The sequence below is a fragment of the Myotis davidii genome, unplaced genomic scaffold, assembly GCF_000327345.1.
Source record: "Myotis davidii unplaced genomic scaffold, ASM32734v1 scaffold743, whole genome shotgun sequence".
NCBI lineage: Eukaryota > Metazoa > Chordata > Mammalia > Chiroptera > Vespertilionidae > Myotis > Myotis davidii.
Genome location: NW_006296221.1, coordinates 410,349 through 427,987, shown reverse-complemented (window position 1 = coordinate 427,987; position 17,639 = coordinate 410,349). Strand labels below are relative to the sequence as shown.

The 17,639-nt window shown below is 36.5% G+C and overlaps 1 protein-coding gene across 1 annotated transcript in view; it reads left to right on the top strand.

The window, feature by feature from the left end:
* STIM2 (stromal interaction molecule 2) overlaps window positions 1-17,639 on the top strand; it is a 107,515-nt gene that overhangs the window by 45,720 nt on the left and 44,156 nt on the right. The window contains exon 4 of the mRNA XM_015568684.1: window positions 2,496-2,610. Coding sequence (XP_015424170.1) covers window positions 2,496-2,610 — 115 coding nt within the window. The remainder of the gene's footprint in view (window positions 1-2,495; window positions 2,611-17,639) is intronic.

Below are 17,639 nucleotides of genomic sequence, written 5' to 3'. Positions count from 1 at the left end.
TTGCTAGGGACTTGCCCGGCACTTGCTCTCTACCTCTATTTGTTATCTTTCTTCTATCATTGACAGTCCCTCTAGGTTGTGGGCTGCTTGCCTGTGTTCCTGAGAAGCATCTACGGTACCAGTCTATAGAGTGTGTTTTCTTTAGTGAATTACCGGTATGTTTACCGGTAATAAACTTGCACTGTTTTATGTATATGTTTGATTACATACAGCCTTGTGACAGTTTTCCTGCATGTCATAAGCATTTGAATATAAATTAAAATGTTAAAATCAAATCTGATATTGTTTTACCTTTTATTTGGTGTGTGGAAGGTGTGCGGAAGAGGGGGTAGTCTTATACGGCGAGTATATAACAAACTCTGTATTTTGAGTGGAAATGTTAGGGGGTCGTCTTATACGCCCAGTCATCTTATACGCCGGCAAATACGGTAAGTACATTTATCACATGCTTAGGTCAGATGCTTTGAAAACATTGTCAGATTGCTGTAAAGGTTCTAAATGGCTATTTTCCATTTCTGTCTATACTAGTGGCTCTCAACCTTCCTAATGCTGTGACCCTTTAATACAGTTCCTCATGTTGTGGTGACCCCCAACCATAAAATTATTTTTGTTGCTACTTCATAACTGTAAATTTGCTACTGTTATGAATCGTAATGTAAATATCTGATATGCAGGATGTATTTTCATTGTTACAAATTGAACATAATTAAAGCATAGTGATTAATCACAAAAACAACATGTAATTATATATGTGTTTTCCGATGGTCTTAGGACACCCCTGTGAAAGGGTCGTTCGACCCCCAAAGGGGTTGCGACCCACAGGTTGAGAACTGCTGATCTATACTATAGATTGGTATCAGTTTAATGACTTACCACCGTGGAATAGTGTTGTTGATCCTAAAAGCTTGCTTCTTCATTTTTGCACCTAAGGTATTAAAGCTCAGAAAAGTGAAATGATTTGCTCAATATTATACAGCTATTAAAATTGTCTTTTTTGTTTCAGTAGAGAACAACTCTACTCAACAGCAAAAGTTGGTCTTTTGTGTAAAGGTGATGCTCAATGTCAGCATGCAAAAAGTGAGAAAAATATGCCCTTGGGGATTTTCACTTTCTGCATTGTGGATTTCTGAATTAATCTTTTGTATGATTTTATATTTTTGGAATCAGAAGAAAATCAATAAAAAGACCAAGTAAAACAATACCAAAACAATACAAATCAGAAATGTTGAAGTATAAAGAGCATAATAATTGGGGGAAAAACTATTAGTTTCATGTAATTTGATTAGTGAGTTTATATGGGAAAAGTGTCAAGAGATAAGGCCTAAAAGATTGTCAAGGACAGGATTGGTAATAATATTTAAGCCATAAAAAGGAGTTTGCTTTTTATTTGGCAGACAATGGGGAACAATTAAAAATTTTTATATAATAAGTAATGTACAACAGGTTGGTTTTCAACAAAAATGTTTTTAGTGCTTTCTCTCTCTACTGTTAAACTAACTAGTGGCCCGTTGCACGAAGATTCACGCAATAGGCCTTCCTTCCTCTGGCTGCCGGCTCCGGTTTTCCTCCGGTACCCGGGACCCAGGCCTTTGGTCCAGCCACAGCAGCGAGGCTTGGCTTCTCCCTCGGTGAGGCAGGCCCCCAACCCCTTCTTGAGCAGAGCCGAGGGCGGGCGGGAAGTTTGGCTTCCTCCATCACTGGGAGCAACCCAAGCCTCCTGCTCGCTCCAGCTCCATGGCCACTGGCATCTTCAGTTGTCTGCAGTCTTCGCTCCGTGCCTGTGTATGCAAATTAACCGCCATCTTTGTTTGGTTAATTTGCATAGTCGCTCTGATTGGCTGGTGGGTGTAGTGGAATGGCGAGTGAAGGAGTGATGGTTAATTTGCATGTTTCTCTTTTATTAGTGTAAGTAATAGCTTAAAAGGTAAAAGAATATAGAAATTTGGTGCAGTGATTGAGATTAGTATTTAATATCTCTTGAAACACTAAGTAGTTGGTAAAAATGTATAATATTGAGGCAGGATATTATGGTGTTGAACACAACCAAATTGTTTGGGTTGGAATCTCATCTTTGCTTTTTATTATTTTTTCAACCTTGGACAAAATAATTAACCTCTTTGAGCCTTGGTTTTCTCATCTATAAATTGGGCACATGTAATAGATCTGTCATGAAGTTAAATAACTGTGTGTGTGTATGTTTTATGATAGGTATGTAGACATATTTATTAAATAATGTAGAATAGTTCTTGGCAAATAATGAACATGAAATAAGTACTTTTACTGCTGCTGCTGTTGTCATGATTAGTAATAGAAGGCATTTCATTAAATAAATTACATAAACATGTATGAATAATTTGAATATAAAATACCAAAAGATGTATATCAGTTATTATCTGATAATCACTACCCACTGGATTTCAAACTTTTTTTCCTCCATTATAGAGACTAAAATGGTGAATTTAAGTATATTTAACTTAGTGTTTTCTCTTTTATAGTTTATCAGAGAAGATATGAAATACAAAGATGCTACTAAAAAACACAGCCATCTGCACAGAGAAGATAAACATATAACTGTTGAGGATTTATGGAAACGATGGAAAACATCAGAAGGTAAGACTGTTTTTAATGAACTAGATTCCTTACCTGCTCTTCTGCCCTGCTTAGCCATTGTTAACTCACTAATTGCATATAATCTTACGAAAAAAAAATCAGTGTAACATTTCTGTGAGGATATTTCTCTGAGGATACTTATATTTTAGTAAATAATTATTTTATCAAGTAAACATGGATCCCAAACTTTTCTTTTTAGTTATGGAGAACAGTTTCTAAAGTCTTTAGAAGGCATAGAACTTATAAGGTTTTCCTTAAATATACCCTTAATGGAGTCTCCTAATATTTTCATGCTAACGTTGTGTAATTTATATTTTATTTCTTTTCTACTCATAAGTTCTCAAGCTTATTTATGGACAGTAATTGTTTAGGGCAGGAGAAGTATATGACTTAAAACCTCAACTTGATCCCTAATACTAGAAAGCTACTAAGATATTTTTAAAAGTCCATTAAGCTTTTTTTTTTTAGTAATAGTCAACCAAAATGTCTTATGTTTCTGTTTTTTACCAAAGTCAAATAATTATGTTGTAGCATATGTTTTTCTCTGTAAGTTTGAATAATGATGTGAATTAAAAGGAATCTAGGACAGATTACCAAGTAGGAATATAGAAAAGTAATAAAATTTGCTAGACTGTCAATGGTAACATCTAGAAATGGGCAAAATACAGAAAGTTATTCCACCAATGCTCAATATTTTTATTAATGTAAATGGTTTAAAGGAGGTGTGTTTTGCAATATACTGGGAAGAAGAAAAAGAAAGAAGGTAAAAAACACCACCACTTTAAATAAATGATACACAGACTTCAGAAATCTGTCTCTCCATTTCCCCTCCCCATATCACTTTTAAGTAATATGAACTTGAGTAAGAATAGGAATAAATGGATATACATTTTATAGGGGAAAGTGCTAAATGGTATGAAACTCAGGAAGACTTACCAGGAAATATAGTAATATGTAGATATTACTAAAGGAATTGGATATCCATTATTGCTACTAGTGTATTTTAAGTATTAGGTATGTGATAAGTTGAATGGAATACACTTAACCATTGAAAGAAGGAAAAAGGATTTGGCCATTTCTCATCACTTGCTATGCTACCACCTGGTTCAGCCCCCATCTCTTGCCTGAGTAACTACAGTAGCTCTTTAATGGTCTCCCTGCATATACTTGTGTTCTGCTACAGTCAATTTTTCATTTAGTACAGTAACCTATTGGAAATATAAGTCAGATCTGTTCAGTACCCTTCAGTGACTCAGAGTAAAAGCCAAAATCCTTACAAAGACCTTATAAGCCTCTACATGATCTGCCCTCCACTGCCATCCTGTTACCTCTCTTCCCTCCCTCTCTGTCCTATCCATCTTCCTCACTCACTGAGCTTTATCCTAGCTGGACTCCTTGCTATTCTGCAACTGCAGGCATGCAGACACCCTCATGGCTAACTCCATTACCACTTTCATTAAAGCCTATCAGGGCTGTTCTCTCTTGAGGCCCACCCTGACCACTCTATTTAGCTAACTTGATTCCTATTACTCAGCGTCATACTTTCCTTTCCCATATTGTGTATCACCTTCTAATATATTACATAATTAACTTATTCATTATGTTTGTCTCCTTTCTCTCTCTCCCCTGTCCCCAAGAATATAAGCCCGTGGGGTCTTTGTTTATTTTATTTACTAATGTGTCCCAAATCCCAGGGAACTCTGTCCTTAAACCCGATTTTGGTTTCCTGCCCTGGTGAGTTTGGTGGAGATCTTTTGCGACCTAGGAGAATGTTTGTTATTTTTCTTTTTTAAACTTAAGGCCTTTTCAAGTTGAAAAGTCTCTCATTTTTCCTAGGTTTTCACCTTAATTTCCACCCTTAAGATTTCACTATTATGATGAGAAGACTTTCCTCTAAGTCTCCAAAGACTTGTCCTTACTTATCTTTCCTTGCTTCCTTTTCTCCGAAGCCCATCTTTTATATAATGTTTTTAGGGGGTTAGGGCGTGGGAGGAGTTGTCTCAGGGCTCCTACTAAAATAGTTCCATGAAAGATAGAGGAGTCAGTTGAGTGAAGTAAACCTCCACCAGAAGCTTAATAGTGACCTAATTCATATTCTCAACCTGTGTCAGACTCTCTTTTCGTATTAAAGGGGTCACGTAAAGGCAGGGCATTGTTGCTAGATCACTCACTGTTTTTAAATCATAGCCTGACAAGCCCCAGTTTTCCTGGAGTATCTCAGGAATAGGGCATGCCAAATGTGTAGAATTCTGCTTTTATTTGGTGTATTTTGTTTCTGTATAAAGAGTTCTTTTGGGTAACAGAAAATGATTATTGTGAAAAGTTTTGGAAACTGCTGATATAGAAATTAGAATGTACCTATAGCAATAATATGCAATTCAAGGTTATTTAGTTCAATATGAATACAAATATACATATGCGTGCACACACACACATGCATACACACACATACAGAATTATACTTTGCACATCATTGTTGTATCTCTAATGCCTAGAGCAGTGCCTTATTTACTTTAATATTTAGTAAACATTTGATGAATAGATGAATGTGTAATGCTGAACATTAGATAGTCAGTAGTTAGGTTCATCAAATATTCAGTGTATCAAACATCATTTGAGTTCAGGCATTTCTGCCAAAATGAAATGTATCAGCTCCTGAAAAACATATATCTTGCAAAATTATGAACTTCAAAATTATAGAGTTTATGGGAAATAATGGGTTGAAGCATACTCAAAACCCATGCAACTTTATAACCAGAGCACTAATGCTACTAATAAAAATACTAGCACAGGTAAAAAGATTTGTTAACTTTCTAATCAATAAATACTATAGTAGGTATTGGACTTTATCTTAAAAAATAAGTAAAGATAACTTAATGGGAGGAGGTTTTAGGTAGAGTTGAGGTTACTAAATTATGAAGATGAAGGCGAAGTGCCAGAAGATGAGAACTGAGCAACAAAGATTTCTAAGACAGAGCCTGTGGCCAAATTGAGCTTAAAGGAAGAAGGGAGTGGTAAGAGAATATTAAGTTCATAGTTTGCTGTGTTGGCATTCTGTAAGCTTTGGATCCTTTTGCTGCTACTTGGCAGTGTAAAATGATAACATGTGAGGAACAGTCACATATGAAATGATGTGAGACATATTATATTGACATGATCCCTATTTACCAGTTACACATAAGCTAGTTCATGTTAGAGAAGCACCAATAGAATAGGTATATCTATTGCAGGGGTCCTCAAACTTTTTAAACAGGGGGCCAGTTCACTGTCCCTCAGACCGTTGGAGGGCTGGACTATAGTTTTTAAAAAAACTATGAACAAATTCCTATGCACACTGCACATATCTTATTTTGAAGTAAAAAAACCAAAATGGGAACAAATACAATATTTGTATTTGCATGTGGCCCGCGGGCCGTAGTTTGAGGACCCCGTTCTGTTGTGTAGTGAACCAGCATTGGAGCCTGGATATTAAAGATGAGTTAAACAGTGGCCGGGATGTAAGGAGTGAACAGCTAATTAGGAAAGACAAAGTACACAAATAATTACAATATATGTGATATGTACAATAATAAAAACAAGTGTAGGATATAGAGATAGCTCAATGAAAGGAGTAATTGACTCTCTGAAAACTGTTTGGAATAGGCTGGGAGAGTTGACCAGGAGTTCTAGAAGGGGATAAAGAGGTAAACCACAAATGGTAGCCCCCTCATGACTCTTCAGTTACCTGAAAATTTACTAGAAGTGGAAATGGAGGTGGCAGGCTATCGGAAGTATGTGTGCTTTCAAGTTCTTCAAATGGAACTCCTGGCCCTTCTCTTTATGAACATTAAGACATTGGGCACATTATAAAATTCACTTATAAAATGCAATTCTTGTGTGATATGAATGAATAATGTAGTAAAAGTGCCTGGCAATACCTGGTAGGCAGTAAATGTTCACTTATCTCTATAGTAAAGCTGAATAACTGAAATATTCAGCTGTATTTAAAGTTTTGGAAGGTTTTGGAAGGTTTTTGATTCAGTTCCATAATACTTATTAATAAAATGAACAGGTCTGTTAGGCTAAATACTTGCCATTATCATATGTAATTTTCTGAAGGTGAAATGTACCCAAGATCTTTATGGAATGTTGTCAACTGACGAAAATTAAAAGTATGTTGCATAGAAATTGATCCTAATTTCACATAGAAAAATTTCAATGTGACCAGAGTGCACTTTTTTTGGGAGGGGGCGGTGGCCTTCTGTAGAGAATGCTTGGTCAGTTTGCACATGATAATAGTCCAGTGCCAATGAAAGCCTTTTAAAAATGAGAATTAGATTTTAGACAGATTTTTATAAACTGGATATGTTGTTAGAATTGCTGAATACAATTAAATAGTAGCCAGTTACCCAGTAAAGGAAAATGTAGATGGAAAATTATCGGTTATGTGTAAGATTTAAGGATCATGGTGGATAAAAACCTGATTAAGTAATGTACTGTTTTTAAAAAGGTAACTCATTGGGTTAAATATTATAACATGTGTCAACCGTGAGGTAATCTTTCTATCCTGTTCAGCATGGGTCTTACCTTACCTAAGGTCACTGTGTAACTTGGGGCTTTACAAATTGAATAGGTATTTTGAAATTTTGCAGACGGTTTAATATTTTTTATTAGAAATTTAAAGGAACTGAAATTGTCTGAGAGAAGTGAGAGGTAGGCACTTACTTAATGACTGTTGTCAAGCCCAGACAGACAGAAATGACTGTTTTCTTCTGTTTAAGAAAACAAAAATGTACATGTTACACAAAAAGAAATATAAAAGAAAAAAATTCCTGACCATGTATGTTAAATCTCTATAAGTAAGGAGGATTTATAAACATTTTATTTATATACTAGAGGCCCCGTGCATGAATTTGTGCACCAGTGGGGTCCTTCGGCCTGGCCTGCGGGATTGGGCCAAAACCAGCTCTCTGACATCCCCCGAGGAGTCCCAGATTGTGAGAAGGTGCAGGCCAGGCTTAGGGACCCCACTGGTGCATGACTGGATCTGGGGAGGGATGAGGGAGGTTGGCCAGCTGGGGAGGCACTGTAGGAGGGCTCCAGGGCATGTCGGCCTGTCTCACTCAGTCCCGATTGGCTGGACCCCAGCAGCAATCTAACCTACTGGTCAGAGCGTCTGCCCCCTGGTGGTCAGTGCACATCATAGCGACTGGTCAACTGGTTGACTGTCTCCCCCCGGTGGTCAGTGCACGTCATAGTGAGCAGTTGAGCGGCCTTAGCATTTCATTAGAATGCTACGCTTTAATTAGTTGAATGGCCGACCGGTCGACCGGGCACTTAGCATATTAGGCTTTTATTATATAGGATATCCTTAATATTTATAAGGATTTTCTCCTGGGAGTGAAAGTGTAAAGAGATCTTTAAATGTTGGTAAAATGTACCAGCTTTTTCTGATGTGTCCTATTGGTTACAATAAGACTGGAATGAAAACAAAAGCAAAAGGGTGAGTAAATATTGTTTAGCATTATCAGAAGAGGAACTAAAAATGTAGGCCTTGCAAATAATAAGGTGACATTATCTTTATACCACCAACACCATATATATATATTAAATATTAAATATTAAATATTTCTATTGATTTCAGAGAGGAAGGGAGAGAAAGAGATAGAAACATCAATGAGAGAACCATCAATTGGCTGCCTCCTGCACACCTCCCACTGGGAACCGAGCCTGCAACCTGGGCATGTGCCCGCGACTGGAATCAAACCCAGAGCCCTTCAGTCTGCTGGTCGATGCTCCATCCACTGAGCAAAACATGCTAGGGTCCAACAACACAATATTTATATGTATATTTGCAATATGTGTAACATTCAACTGTGGTAGGATACAAGAAAGTATAAGATAATGCCTTTCTCCTCAAGGGGTTTATATTATTGTTAGTATCACAGGTGAAATGTTAAGTAACAACAGAAGAAGGTTTGATTAAATACTAGGTAAGTGGGTACTATTATACTAGTAGTCAGAGTTAGTATATGTGAAATAAGAATAAATGAATATTTTATATTTTTGCCTTTTGCCATTAATATGTGTTTAACTTTTATGTGTCTTAATTTCATCATCTGTTAAATGGTGGTAAAAGTCATCTACCACATCAAATTGTTGAGGTGAAATGAATTTGTACATGTAAAGTACTTAAACAGTGCCTAGAACATAGCAAGTACTCAATGACTATTTTTTATTTACTAATGTTCTTGTAAGACAAATGCAAACAAGTCGGGAATATTCTAGAGTGACATTGCTAAAAGAGGCATCTGAATTGAGGAATAGTAGGAAATGGGGTCAGTCAGAGGGGAGACCAGATGAGTAAGCCTTGATGCTTCAGCCTGTTGAGCTGCTCCAAAGTGGCACGTAAGATTACACTCATATGCCAATGCTACTAGGTGATAGTGGTTACCTAGAGCAGTGGCCGGCAAACTGTGGCCCCTTGAGTGTGGCTCTTCCACAAAATACCACGTTCGGGTGCGCACATACAGTGCAATGAAACTTCGTGGCCACACTCAAGGGGCCAAAGAGCCACATGTGGCTTGCGAGTCGCAGTTTGCCGACCACTGACCTAGAGCACTGCTTTAAGGAAGCTTGATCTATGTCTGATCTCAGTAGCAGAGAAGGATATATATACTGTGGAAATTGTTGGCTAGCAGTATTTATTATGTGTGTGAAAGGGGGTAGCAGTGCCATTCTTGCTGCTCAAGGTGACTCTCTGACAGTTGGCTGCCAAACACCAAACACTGTTCAGTTTTTCACCCTTTTTCATAAAAGTAAAAATCTTCTTTGTATTTCTTATCGATGAACAGGTACGGTTCTAGATCTTTCATTAAAAACAGAGTGGTGTAATGTGAACTTTTGAAAAACTGAAAACTTTGGGCTTAACATGGGTTTTTTTTTCCCCTAAAGAGTACTGTAAATGTTACTTGATTGGTGTGCAGATTACTTGATCAGTTTGCAAAACACTGTTCTGTATTGATCAGAATTCATTTCTGTGTTTTATATAAAGTAGTTGAGGCCTGGTGCATGAAATTTGTGCGGGGGGGGCGGTGGGGTGGGTGCAGGATTAGCCAGCCTGCACCCTTGCCAATCCAGGACCCCTTGGGGGACGTCCAACTGCTGATTTAGGCCCGGTGCTGATACAGAATTGGATCCCCCCCTCCAGCAGGATCAAAAAAGGTAGTGTTCAAGTTTCGATCTGTTAGTAGTATTGTAATTCCAGCAGCTAAGACTGGAAGAGAAAGGAGAAGTAATACAGCTGTAATCAGGACAGATCAGACAAACAGTGGTGTCTGATATTGAGAAAGAGCAGGAGGCCTGCTTGTTCAGTTGTTTGGTTGTCCCTCACTAACCTCCCTGCCGGCCTGGTTGCCTCATGCAGTCTGCTGGTTCAGTCATTCGGTTGTCCCTCACTAACCCCTTTGCCAGCCTGGTTGTAGGCAGCCAGCTTGTGATGGTGTGACAGTCAATTTGCATATTGCCTCTTTATTATATAGGTTGTCTTTGATTTCTTTTAAACAGCTTTGTTTTTGTTATAACAGTGTCTAAATGAGTTCAGAGCACAATAAGTTTCTAATCTTTCTTAATCTTCATCCTATGTTAGCATTTCTATCACTGTTCCCTTCATTTCAGATCTGTTCATTTAGGGCTAACTTGTTTTCGTTTTTGTTAGAGTAGTTGTCTTCTATTTCTCTTTGATTGCTGACACTCTCACTCTTTTACTTCAGGACACTTGACTCTCGGAAATATAGGGTCATTGCATATTACTGATTTGCTAGGATTAATTGTGTCCCGACCAGGAATTGAACCTACCGGGAATAAAACCGACTACTTCTCTGTGCATGGGATGACATTCAACCATCTGAGCCACACTGGCCAGGGCTAATTCAGCCAGTACTTTGTTCAAAAAGTACTAACACTATGTATAAGAGTTGGTAATGGGGAATTACATCTTATTACATCTTTCCATTTAATGTCTACATTTATTTTTTCATGGGTAATTGTGTTTGTTTGTGGATTGAAAATAGATTAAAAGGAATTTAAGCTGTATAGGCAAAAAAAAACCTTGTTGATAGAATAATTCTTCGTTACTCGATGGCACTGACTTATAGGCATGTCGCTAACGATTTTCTAATCCTTCATAGAATTTGTTTCTTATGAAGAATTCAATTCTTTTAAAACAATGTCTGGAACTTTTTTTTAAGGGATGGAGGTGGGCTCACAAAAGGGGAAATGAGAGGGTGAATAATTAAAGAACAAGGCCCAAGAAATTCCCTACCTTTTAAATGTACTTATGTATTTGTTTGGTTTCTGAATTTATATATTGTAAAAATGTAGAATTCTAACATCATTATTTTCCATGTTTTGACCAGTATCAAATATTTTGTGGCAGAATTTTAATGATAGTGCTACAGCTCTACTACCATGAATAATAATAGGTTTCTGTGTACTAGCTGCATACCCACTGATCCAGAGCCTGTGACCTTAGCAAAGGTAAGCACATCCCAGATTGCAGTGTGAGATAGTTGGAGATTGATCTGCTTTGGTAATTGTCTAAATTTCTCTTACCTGTTTTTAATGAGCATGCTCAATTGCATGAATCTGGCCATGACATTAGACTGCATTCTCTTTTAGATGTATAATTGGAAGCTTTTGAAAAAGGAAGGTTGAGTTTTAAGTTAGTAGATACATGTTTTAGGACTGTGTCTATATTTTTTGAGTGATTTTTCAGGAATGCCCAAAAAAGTAATCACTCCAGTTTTTAATGGTACCTATACTGTGTTAATACTGAAGGCTGAATTTATCACAGAACTAAATGCTTAATAAATTCCTGTGCATAACTGATTGTTCAACATGCTTTGTTGGGTGGCTTGAAATGACAGTATATTATGTCTTCTTCTTCTTTTTTTTAACTACAGAGCTTTGTTTTAAAGTTTAAGTTGTTTGTTTTAGTAAGATTTTTTTTTAGTGGCAAAAGATAGACTCAGATTACCTCAAATAATGGGAAATTTATTGTAAGTGTACTCTATCATCAATTATTTGATTAATTACAAGTGATGAAGATCAGACTCACTCACTCCATTCATTTGTTAAATCATCAAAACTTTATTTAGTTCTTCATGTGAGATAGGCATTGTTCTGAATTTTGGAGATAGAACTTTGAGCAAAATAGATATCCTACCCTCATGAAGTTAACACTCTTTTAGGGAGACAGTGAACAGTTTATATGTGTGCAGGTGTATATATATATACTCACATGACTGCTGGAACAGATTAGTGATATGACAAAAGTAAGCAGGCTAACACATAGTCAGTGACCAGGTAGGGCGAGGTCTATTTTATGTAGTTAAGGAAGAACTCCCTGAAGAAATGCTATTTGGTTATAGATCTGGGTGATGAGAATGAGCCAAGGAAATGTCTGGGTGAAGTATATTCCAGGGTTAGGGATCAGGTAGGCTAAAATTCTCAAGTCTAGCATGACCTCCAAGTATTTGGGGGACTGTAAGAAAGCCAGTATAGATTGAAGGTTATAAGGGATTGGAGCAGGGTGGTGGTGGGGAGGATGGTCAGAGACAAATGGATCAGTGATATGTACAGAGGCAGGGCTAGATGTCATAGGATCGTTCAGGCCTATTAAAGAGTTTGGGATTTGTTGTAAGTATAATGTAAGCATATTGCAAGTCTAGCTCCATTTAAGAGTTTTGAGCAACATGGTGTTATGATTTATCTTTGGAAAAGATTATTGTAGTTACTGTATGGATATTAGGCTCTTGAGGAAGATGGACAAGAGTGGAGTTGGAAGCTTGTCGAGGCTCTTGCCGTGTCCAGGTGAGAGGGAGGTAGCAGAGAGGTCTGATTTATGATATAGTTTGAAGGAATAACTGATAGCACTTGCTGTTAGGTTGGATCCAGGAAGTTGATAGGGGTGTGGGGATAAGAATTAGGATGGTTCCTAGGTGTTATGCACCTGAAGTATTAAAATGTCTTGGAAATGGAAGTAATGAGGAAAAAAAAGTCTGAACAGGCTCAGTGGGGGGTGTCAATAATGAAAAAAGGTTGAAAAATGGTCACATGATGCAGACAAGTGAAGGACTTAGTGCTGAAAGGTCAAGAAGCAGAGAGGAAGCCAGAAAAGAGGGAAGAATAAACGAACAGTTAGATATGAGGGGAACCAGTTAGATATGTCGGGTCCTGACAGCATATGAAGGACATGTTTTAAGAAAGAGGACACAGTCAGTATCAACAGCTCAGGAAATTCACATGAGATGACAGCGACCTCATCATAGGATTAGCAAAGTACAAGTTAAGGTTTTTGCTAAAGCACTTGCACTATAGTGGTGGAAGTAAAAGTCCGGTTGAGGTAGATTGAAGAGGAAGTGAAGACAGTAAATATTGTTGACTTTCAAAAGACGGAAAAGAGAAATGGAGCTATGATATCTAAAGATAAATTTGGTGTGAAGGAAGATTTTATTTTCTGAAAGATGGAAGATTTTACAATGTGTTTAGATATTAATGGAATGGCCCTGTTGAGAAAATCAAACCCTCTTAATTTAAAAACTACCCTTATTTAATGGGATGGTGTAGGTGTGTAGTCAGGGGCTGAATCTACTCTGGTTATCTGTTTCTTTCTGGATTTTGATTTTAATTTATTTTTTACTGCATTTCCTAGACTAGCACTGTGACTGTTGGAAGTTTTAGGCTTATGTTTTCCCAAAATCATACCAAAGAGAAAGAGGGAGTCTTCCCTGCCTGCTCTAGTTAGAAAAAATGCAGGAAGTAACTGGCTTAGGTTATGTGGCTATACCAAGACCTATCACTGTGACCCCAGAATGGAGTTCTGTGATTACTTCATTTCCTGCCTCCTCTCACTGACGATCATGAGCTTTGTCTCAGATGACGGAGAGAAGAGGCACCTAGCAGACAAACAGCCATAACAGATGAGCATGAAAAAGGAGAATTTGAGGTTAGTAGCTAGAAGAAAAGCTTCAAAGGCTATTTTGGATCGAGAGGTGGGTTTGTGGGGTCTGGTAGCATGGTCACATGATATAACACATAGCTATTCCTTCAGAAAAATCTGATATGTTCTTGACACCTGCAGTGAAAAACTCTGGACTAGAAACGGATTTCTCATGGACTTCTTTTGGTCCCACTCTGAATTTTATGATAACTGAATATATCATTTTCCAAATATAGATGTCTTATTAAATCCCATATTGGTATTTTAATGAAATAAGTTAATATAATCCTCAACACTGGAAACTATATCAGTAAATTTTGTGCCACCTCACCTCTTTCCAAAATCTTCCTGACTTGTACGGATTTTCACTACTGCACGGCATTTTTACTTTGACAGGTGAAAACCTGAACCTGACTGCATTCACCTAGGATCCCCAGACATGTCCATCCTGTGTAAGAGGAGCACCAGTATTTTTAAAAGTATCCCTAGAGGAGCAGAAAATGGAATTTGAAGTGTTAAAAACTAGGCACTGTCTACTCTGAGTTAGTTTGGAAATCTTGTAAATGAGATGATTAATACACCCAAAGGCAAATAGTGTTCATCACAATTAACTAATATGTAAGAATACGAAATACTCTCCCCAGCTGTGGTTACACATTACTGTATGCTTGATAATGTGGAAGGTTTATGCAGTGCTGTGTCTTCACGTTGTCTTGCAGTTCTTGTCATTTGAGTTACTCATGAATTTTTGCCAGGTGAGGCCATAGTGAAAAAGAACAAATATAACAACAGAGAACCAATAAGTATAGAGTTTATAAAGGAATTAAGAAAATTGTCTAGGAGGATATGCCTTTATGAAATGACAAAAAGTTTTATTGACTTATAAGATGTAGGTAATATCTTGCTGTTACCAATTCTACAAAAAGCAATACTTTTTTGTAACTTAGCCTACCTTAAGAAATGGTAGTTTTATAGTTTACAGTGCTGCCTTTTCTATATTTTTAATGAAAAATTTGGGTAGTATTTTTTTTAAATTAATTTGATATTAGTATCAGTATCTTTGATTTTTATTTTCTGAAAGATGGAAGATTTTACAATGTGTTTATATATAAATATGTAATATTTTAATAAAATAAAATCATATTAATAGGAAACAAGGAGCAGAATTCTCTGATATGCCAAATTGCTACAATACATTATAGCATTTGTGTAGACTGAAAGTATGTATAGAATATAAATGGCTATAGTATTTGTCTTCTAGAATATAAGCATTTGTTTATATTGCAAATGAATTGGTTGGGCAGGAGTTAGATATTTTTATTGATTTAGGTTTGTCAACACTTCCAATTAAAGTAAATAATCATTACTTACTACAAAATATTTTGTTTGTATGGAAAACATATATAAGAAATAGCAATTTATAATTCAATAAGAACTCTGAATTTAATTATTCGTTAGTAACTTGTTGGTTTGTTTCCACCACTGTTACTCCAAAGTAAGTAGAATTACTTTCTTCCTCATTGGCACAGCAGGGGCCTGAAGAAAAAAACAAAAGGGAAAGCACTTTTGGATCTGGGAAATAAGTCACTTGCAAGAGAACATATCAATACAATGGAGTAGAACTTGAAATTACCAAATAGACAATTAGAAAAGGCAAAACAAATATGAAACAGGTTATTTCAACTCCAGCCCAGAGAAGTAATAATGTTTTAGTATTTTAAACCAGTATAATCACCACATTTCTAAAAAAGACTACTAGAATTTTAGATTATTCTAAAAGAATGCAACCAAAGTCAATAGAAGAATTGGGTTTCCTTTAAAGTCTAGTTTTCAAAATGTATCATAAATATATTTATAGTAGTTTATTAGTTCTTTACTAGATATGCACCCTAATACTAGAAGCTTTCCAATATTGTGAAATCTTACAATTTTTTAAGCTGGTACTATGTGAATATTGAACAAGTAAACTTTTTATGGGTTCTAAGACTTCATAATCACTGAGGCCTCTCATCTTTTAGACACTGATATATTGAGAAACCCCAAAGTATGGTTATCCTTTCCTAGAGAGACAGTATCCCAAAATGTTTGTAGAGCTTGACTAACTGCCTGGATTTAAATCTCTACAAAACACTTATTAGATTTGTGGCCTTGGGCAATATCTTCATCTCTCTGTCCTGAACTCCCCATCTATAAAATGTAGCTAATAATAGTACCCACCACAGAGAATGGTTTTAGGATTAAATAAGTTAATGAATATATAGAATTTAGAACAGTACTTGACAGCTAATAGGGCCTGGTGTCTGCTGTTGAAAGATTACCTACTTTTATGAAGAAAACCACAAGCTACAAAGTAATAGATAGGCTAGCAATTATTAGAACTCTCTACCTCATAATTAAAAAAAGAATTAAAAGATTTCTTTTAAATTTTAATCTCTTAATTGAATTTCAAATTTAGTGAAAAGTTACAAGACCAGAACACACTTTGTCCAGAGGTCCTCATTCCAGTTTTGCCATTTGCCCAATAATGACCTTTATAGCCAAAGGATCCAGGAGTATGCATCATACCCAGTTGTCTGGCTCTGTAGTTTTTTTAAATTCAGAACAGTTTCTTAGTATTTCCTGGACTTGCATGTCTTTGGTCACTAATTTTCAATCTACAGTTTTGTAGATTGTAACTAAATTACGATTTGTTCAATGTTTTCGTATACTTAGATCCAGGCCATGCATTTTGGAATGGACTGTTGGAGAAATGATTCTTTTCATTACATTCTTTTGAGTGGCACATGGTGTCATTGTTACTGGAGGTGTTACCTTCAATTACTTGATTTTAAGATACTATCTGCTACATTTCTATATCTATAAAGATACTTTATCCCCACCTTTGTAATTAATAAATTTTTTTGTGTGTGAAGAGAAACTTGGAGACTTTGAAAAATCACAGTTCTCATATAATTTTACCCACTAGTTTTAACATCCATTGATGTTTCTTGCCTAAATTATTACTCTCATGGTTGCCAGATTGCAATTTTTCAAATTCTATCATTCTGTTTATTAATTTGCATTCTGTAAGGAAGAGATTTAAATAGAGTATATTATCAACACCTTGTCCTGTGAAGATGGTGGGGGGTAACAAAAACATATCTTGAAAACAGAAATTGGAGAAATAGTGCATCTCAAGTCTTACGATTATTCTGAAGTTTGATCTTCTGCATTTATTTATTTATATCAGTGTGGGCTCCTGTATTTCTTTTTTCCTATTTTATTCAGTGGATTATAATTCGTTATCATTATTTGGAAGCTTAAATTATCCCAAGTTTGCTAGTGAGAAGTATTTCAAACTGGCTTCCGAATTCTTTTGTATGAATGTCTCCATCATTTTTTAAGCCCTTTCTTACTTTCTAGCACAAAAGGATGTCCCAGGCTCATTTTGTTGTTTCTCAGCCCTAGCCCTGGAAACAACCATTTCTCCAAGGATTCCTGGTTACTTTTAGTTGAGATGATATTTAGAAACCAGTGTTTGTGTACTAGGTGTGCTCACTGCTAGGAGGTATTTTTGTTTCAGGCTCTCTCAACGGACAGAATTAAGAAACATATACCCTTATATTTATTTCTCTCTATATATTAAAAGTTATGAGTTCACACTGATACCAACACTCCTGAGTTAATTCTAACTTAACCTCTTTCCCTATTTCTAACTCCTTTCACTGACTGAAAACCTAGCCCTGTTACCTTCAATATATTTTCTTATCTGCTCAGGCCCATTGCATACAGCTAGTCTCCTGACCCTATTGGGATATTACATCATTCAGGAGACTGACTTGTATGGACCTCTGGCTTTGCAGAGTCACCACCCCAGGGTCTCCAGTATGCAGATTCTGACCATCGCTAGCCTATCTTCTCATCCTGATATGGTACCTGGCAGTTGCTGGTCAATTAAAAGGTTTTGTTGTTTTCTGTTTTTATTGGTTTTAGAGGTGGGGGGGGGGGAAGATGGAGAAACATTGATGAGAGAGAAACTTCAATTGGCTGACTCCTGCATGCCCTCTAC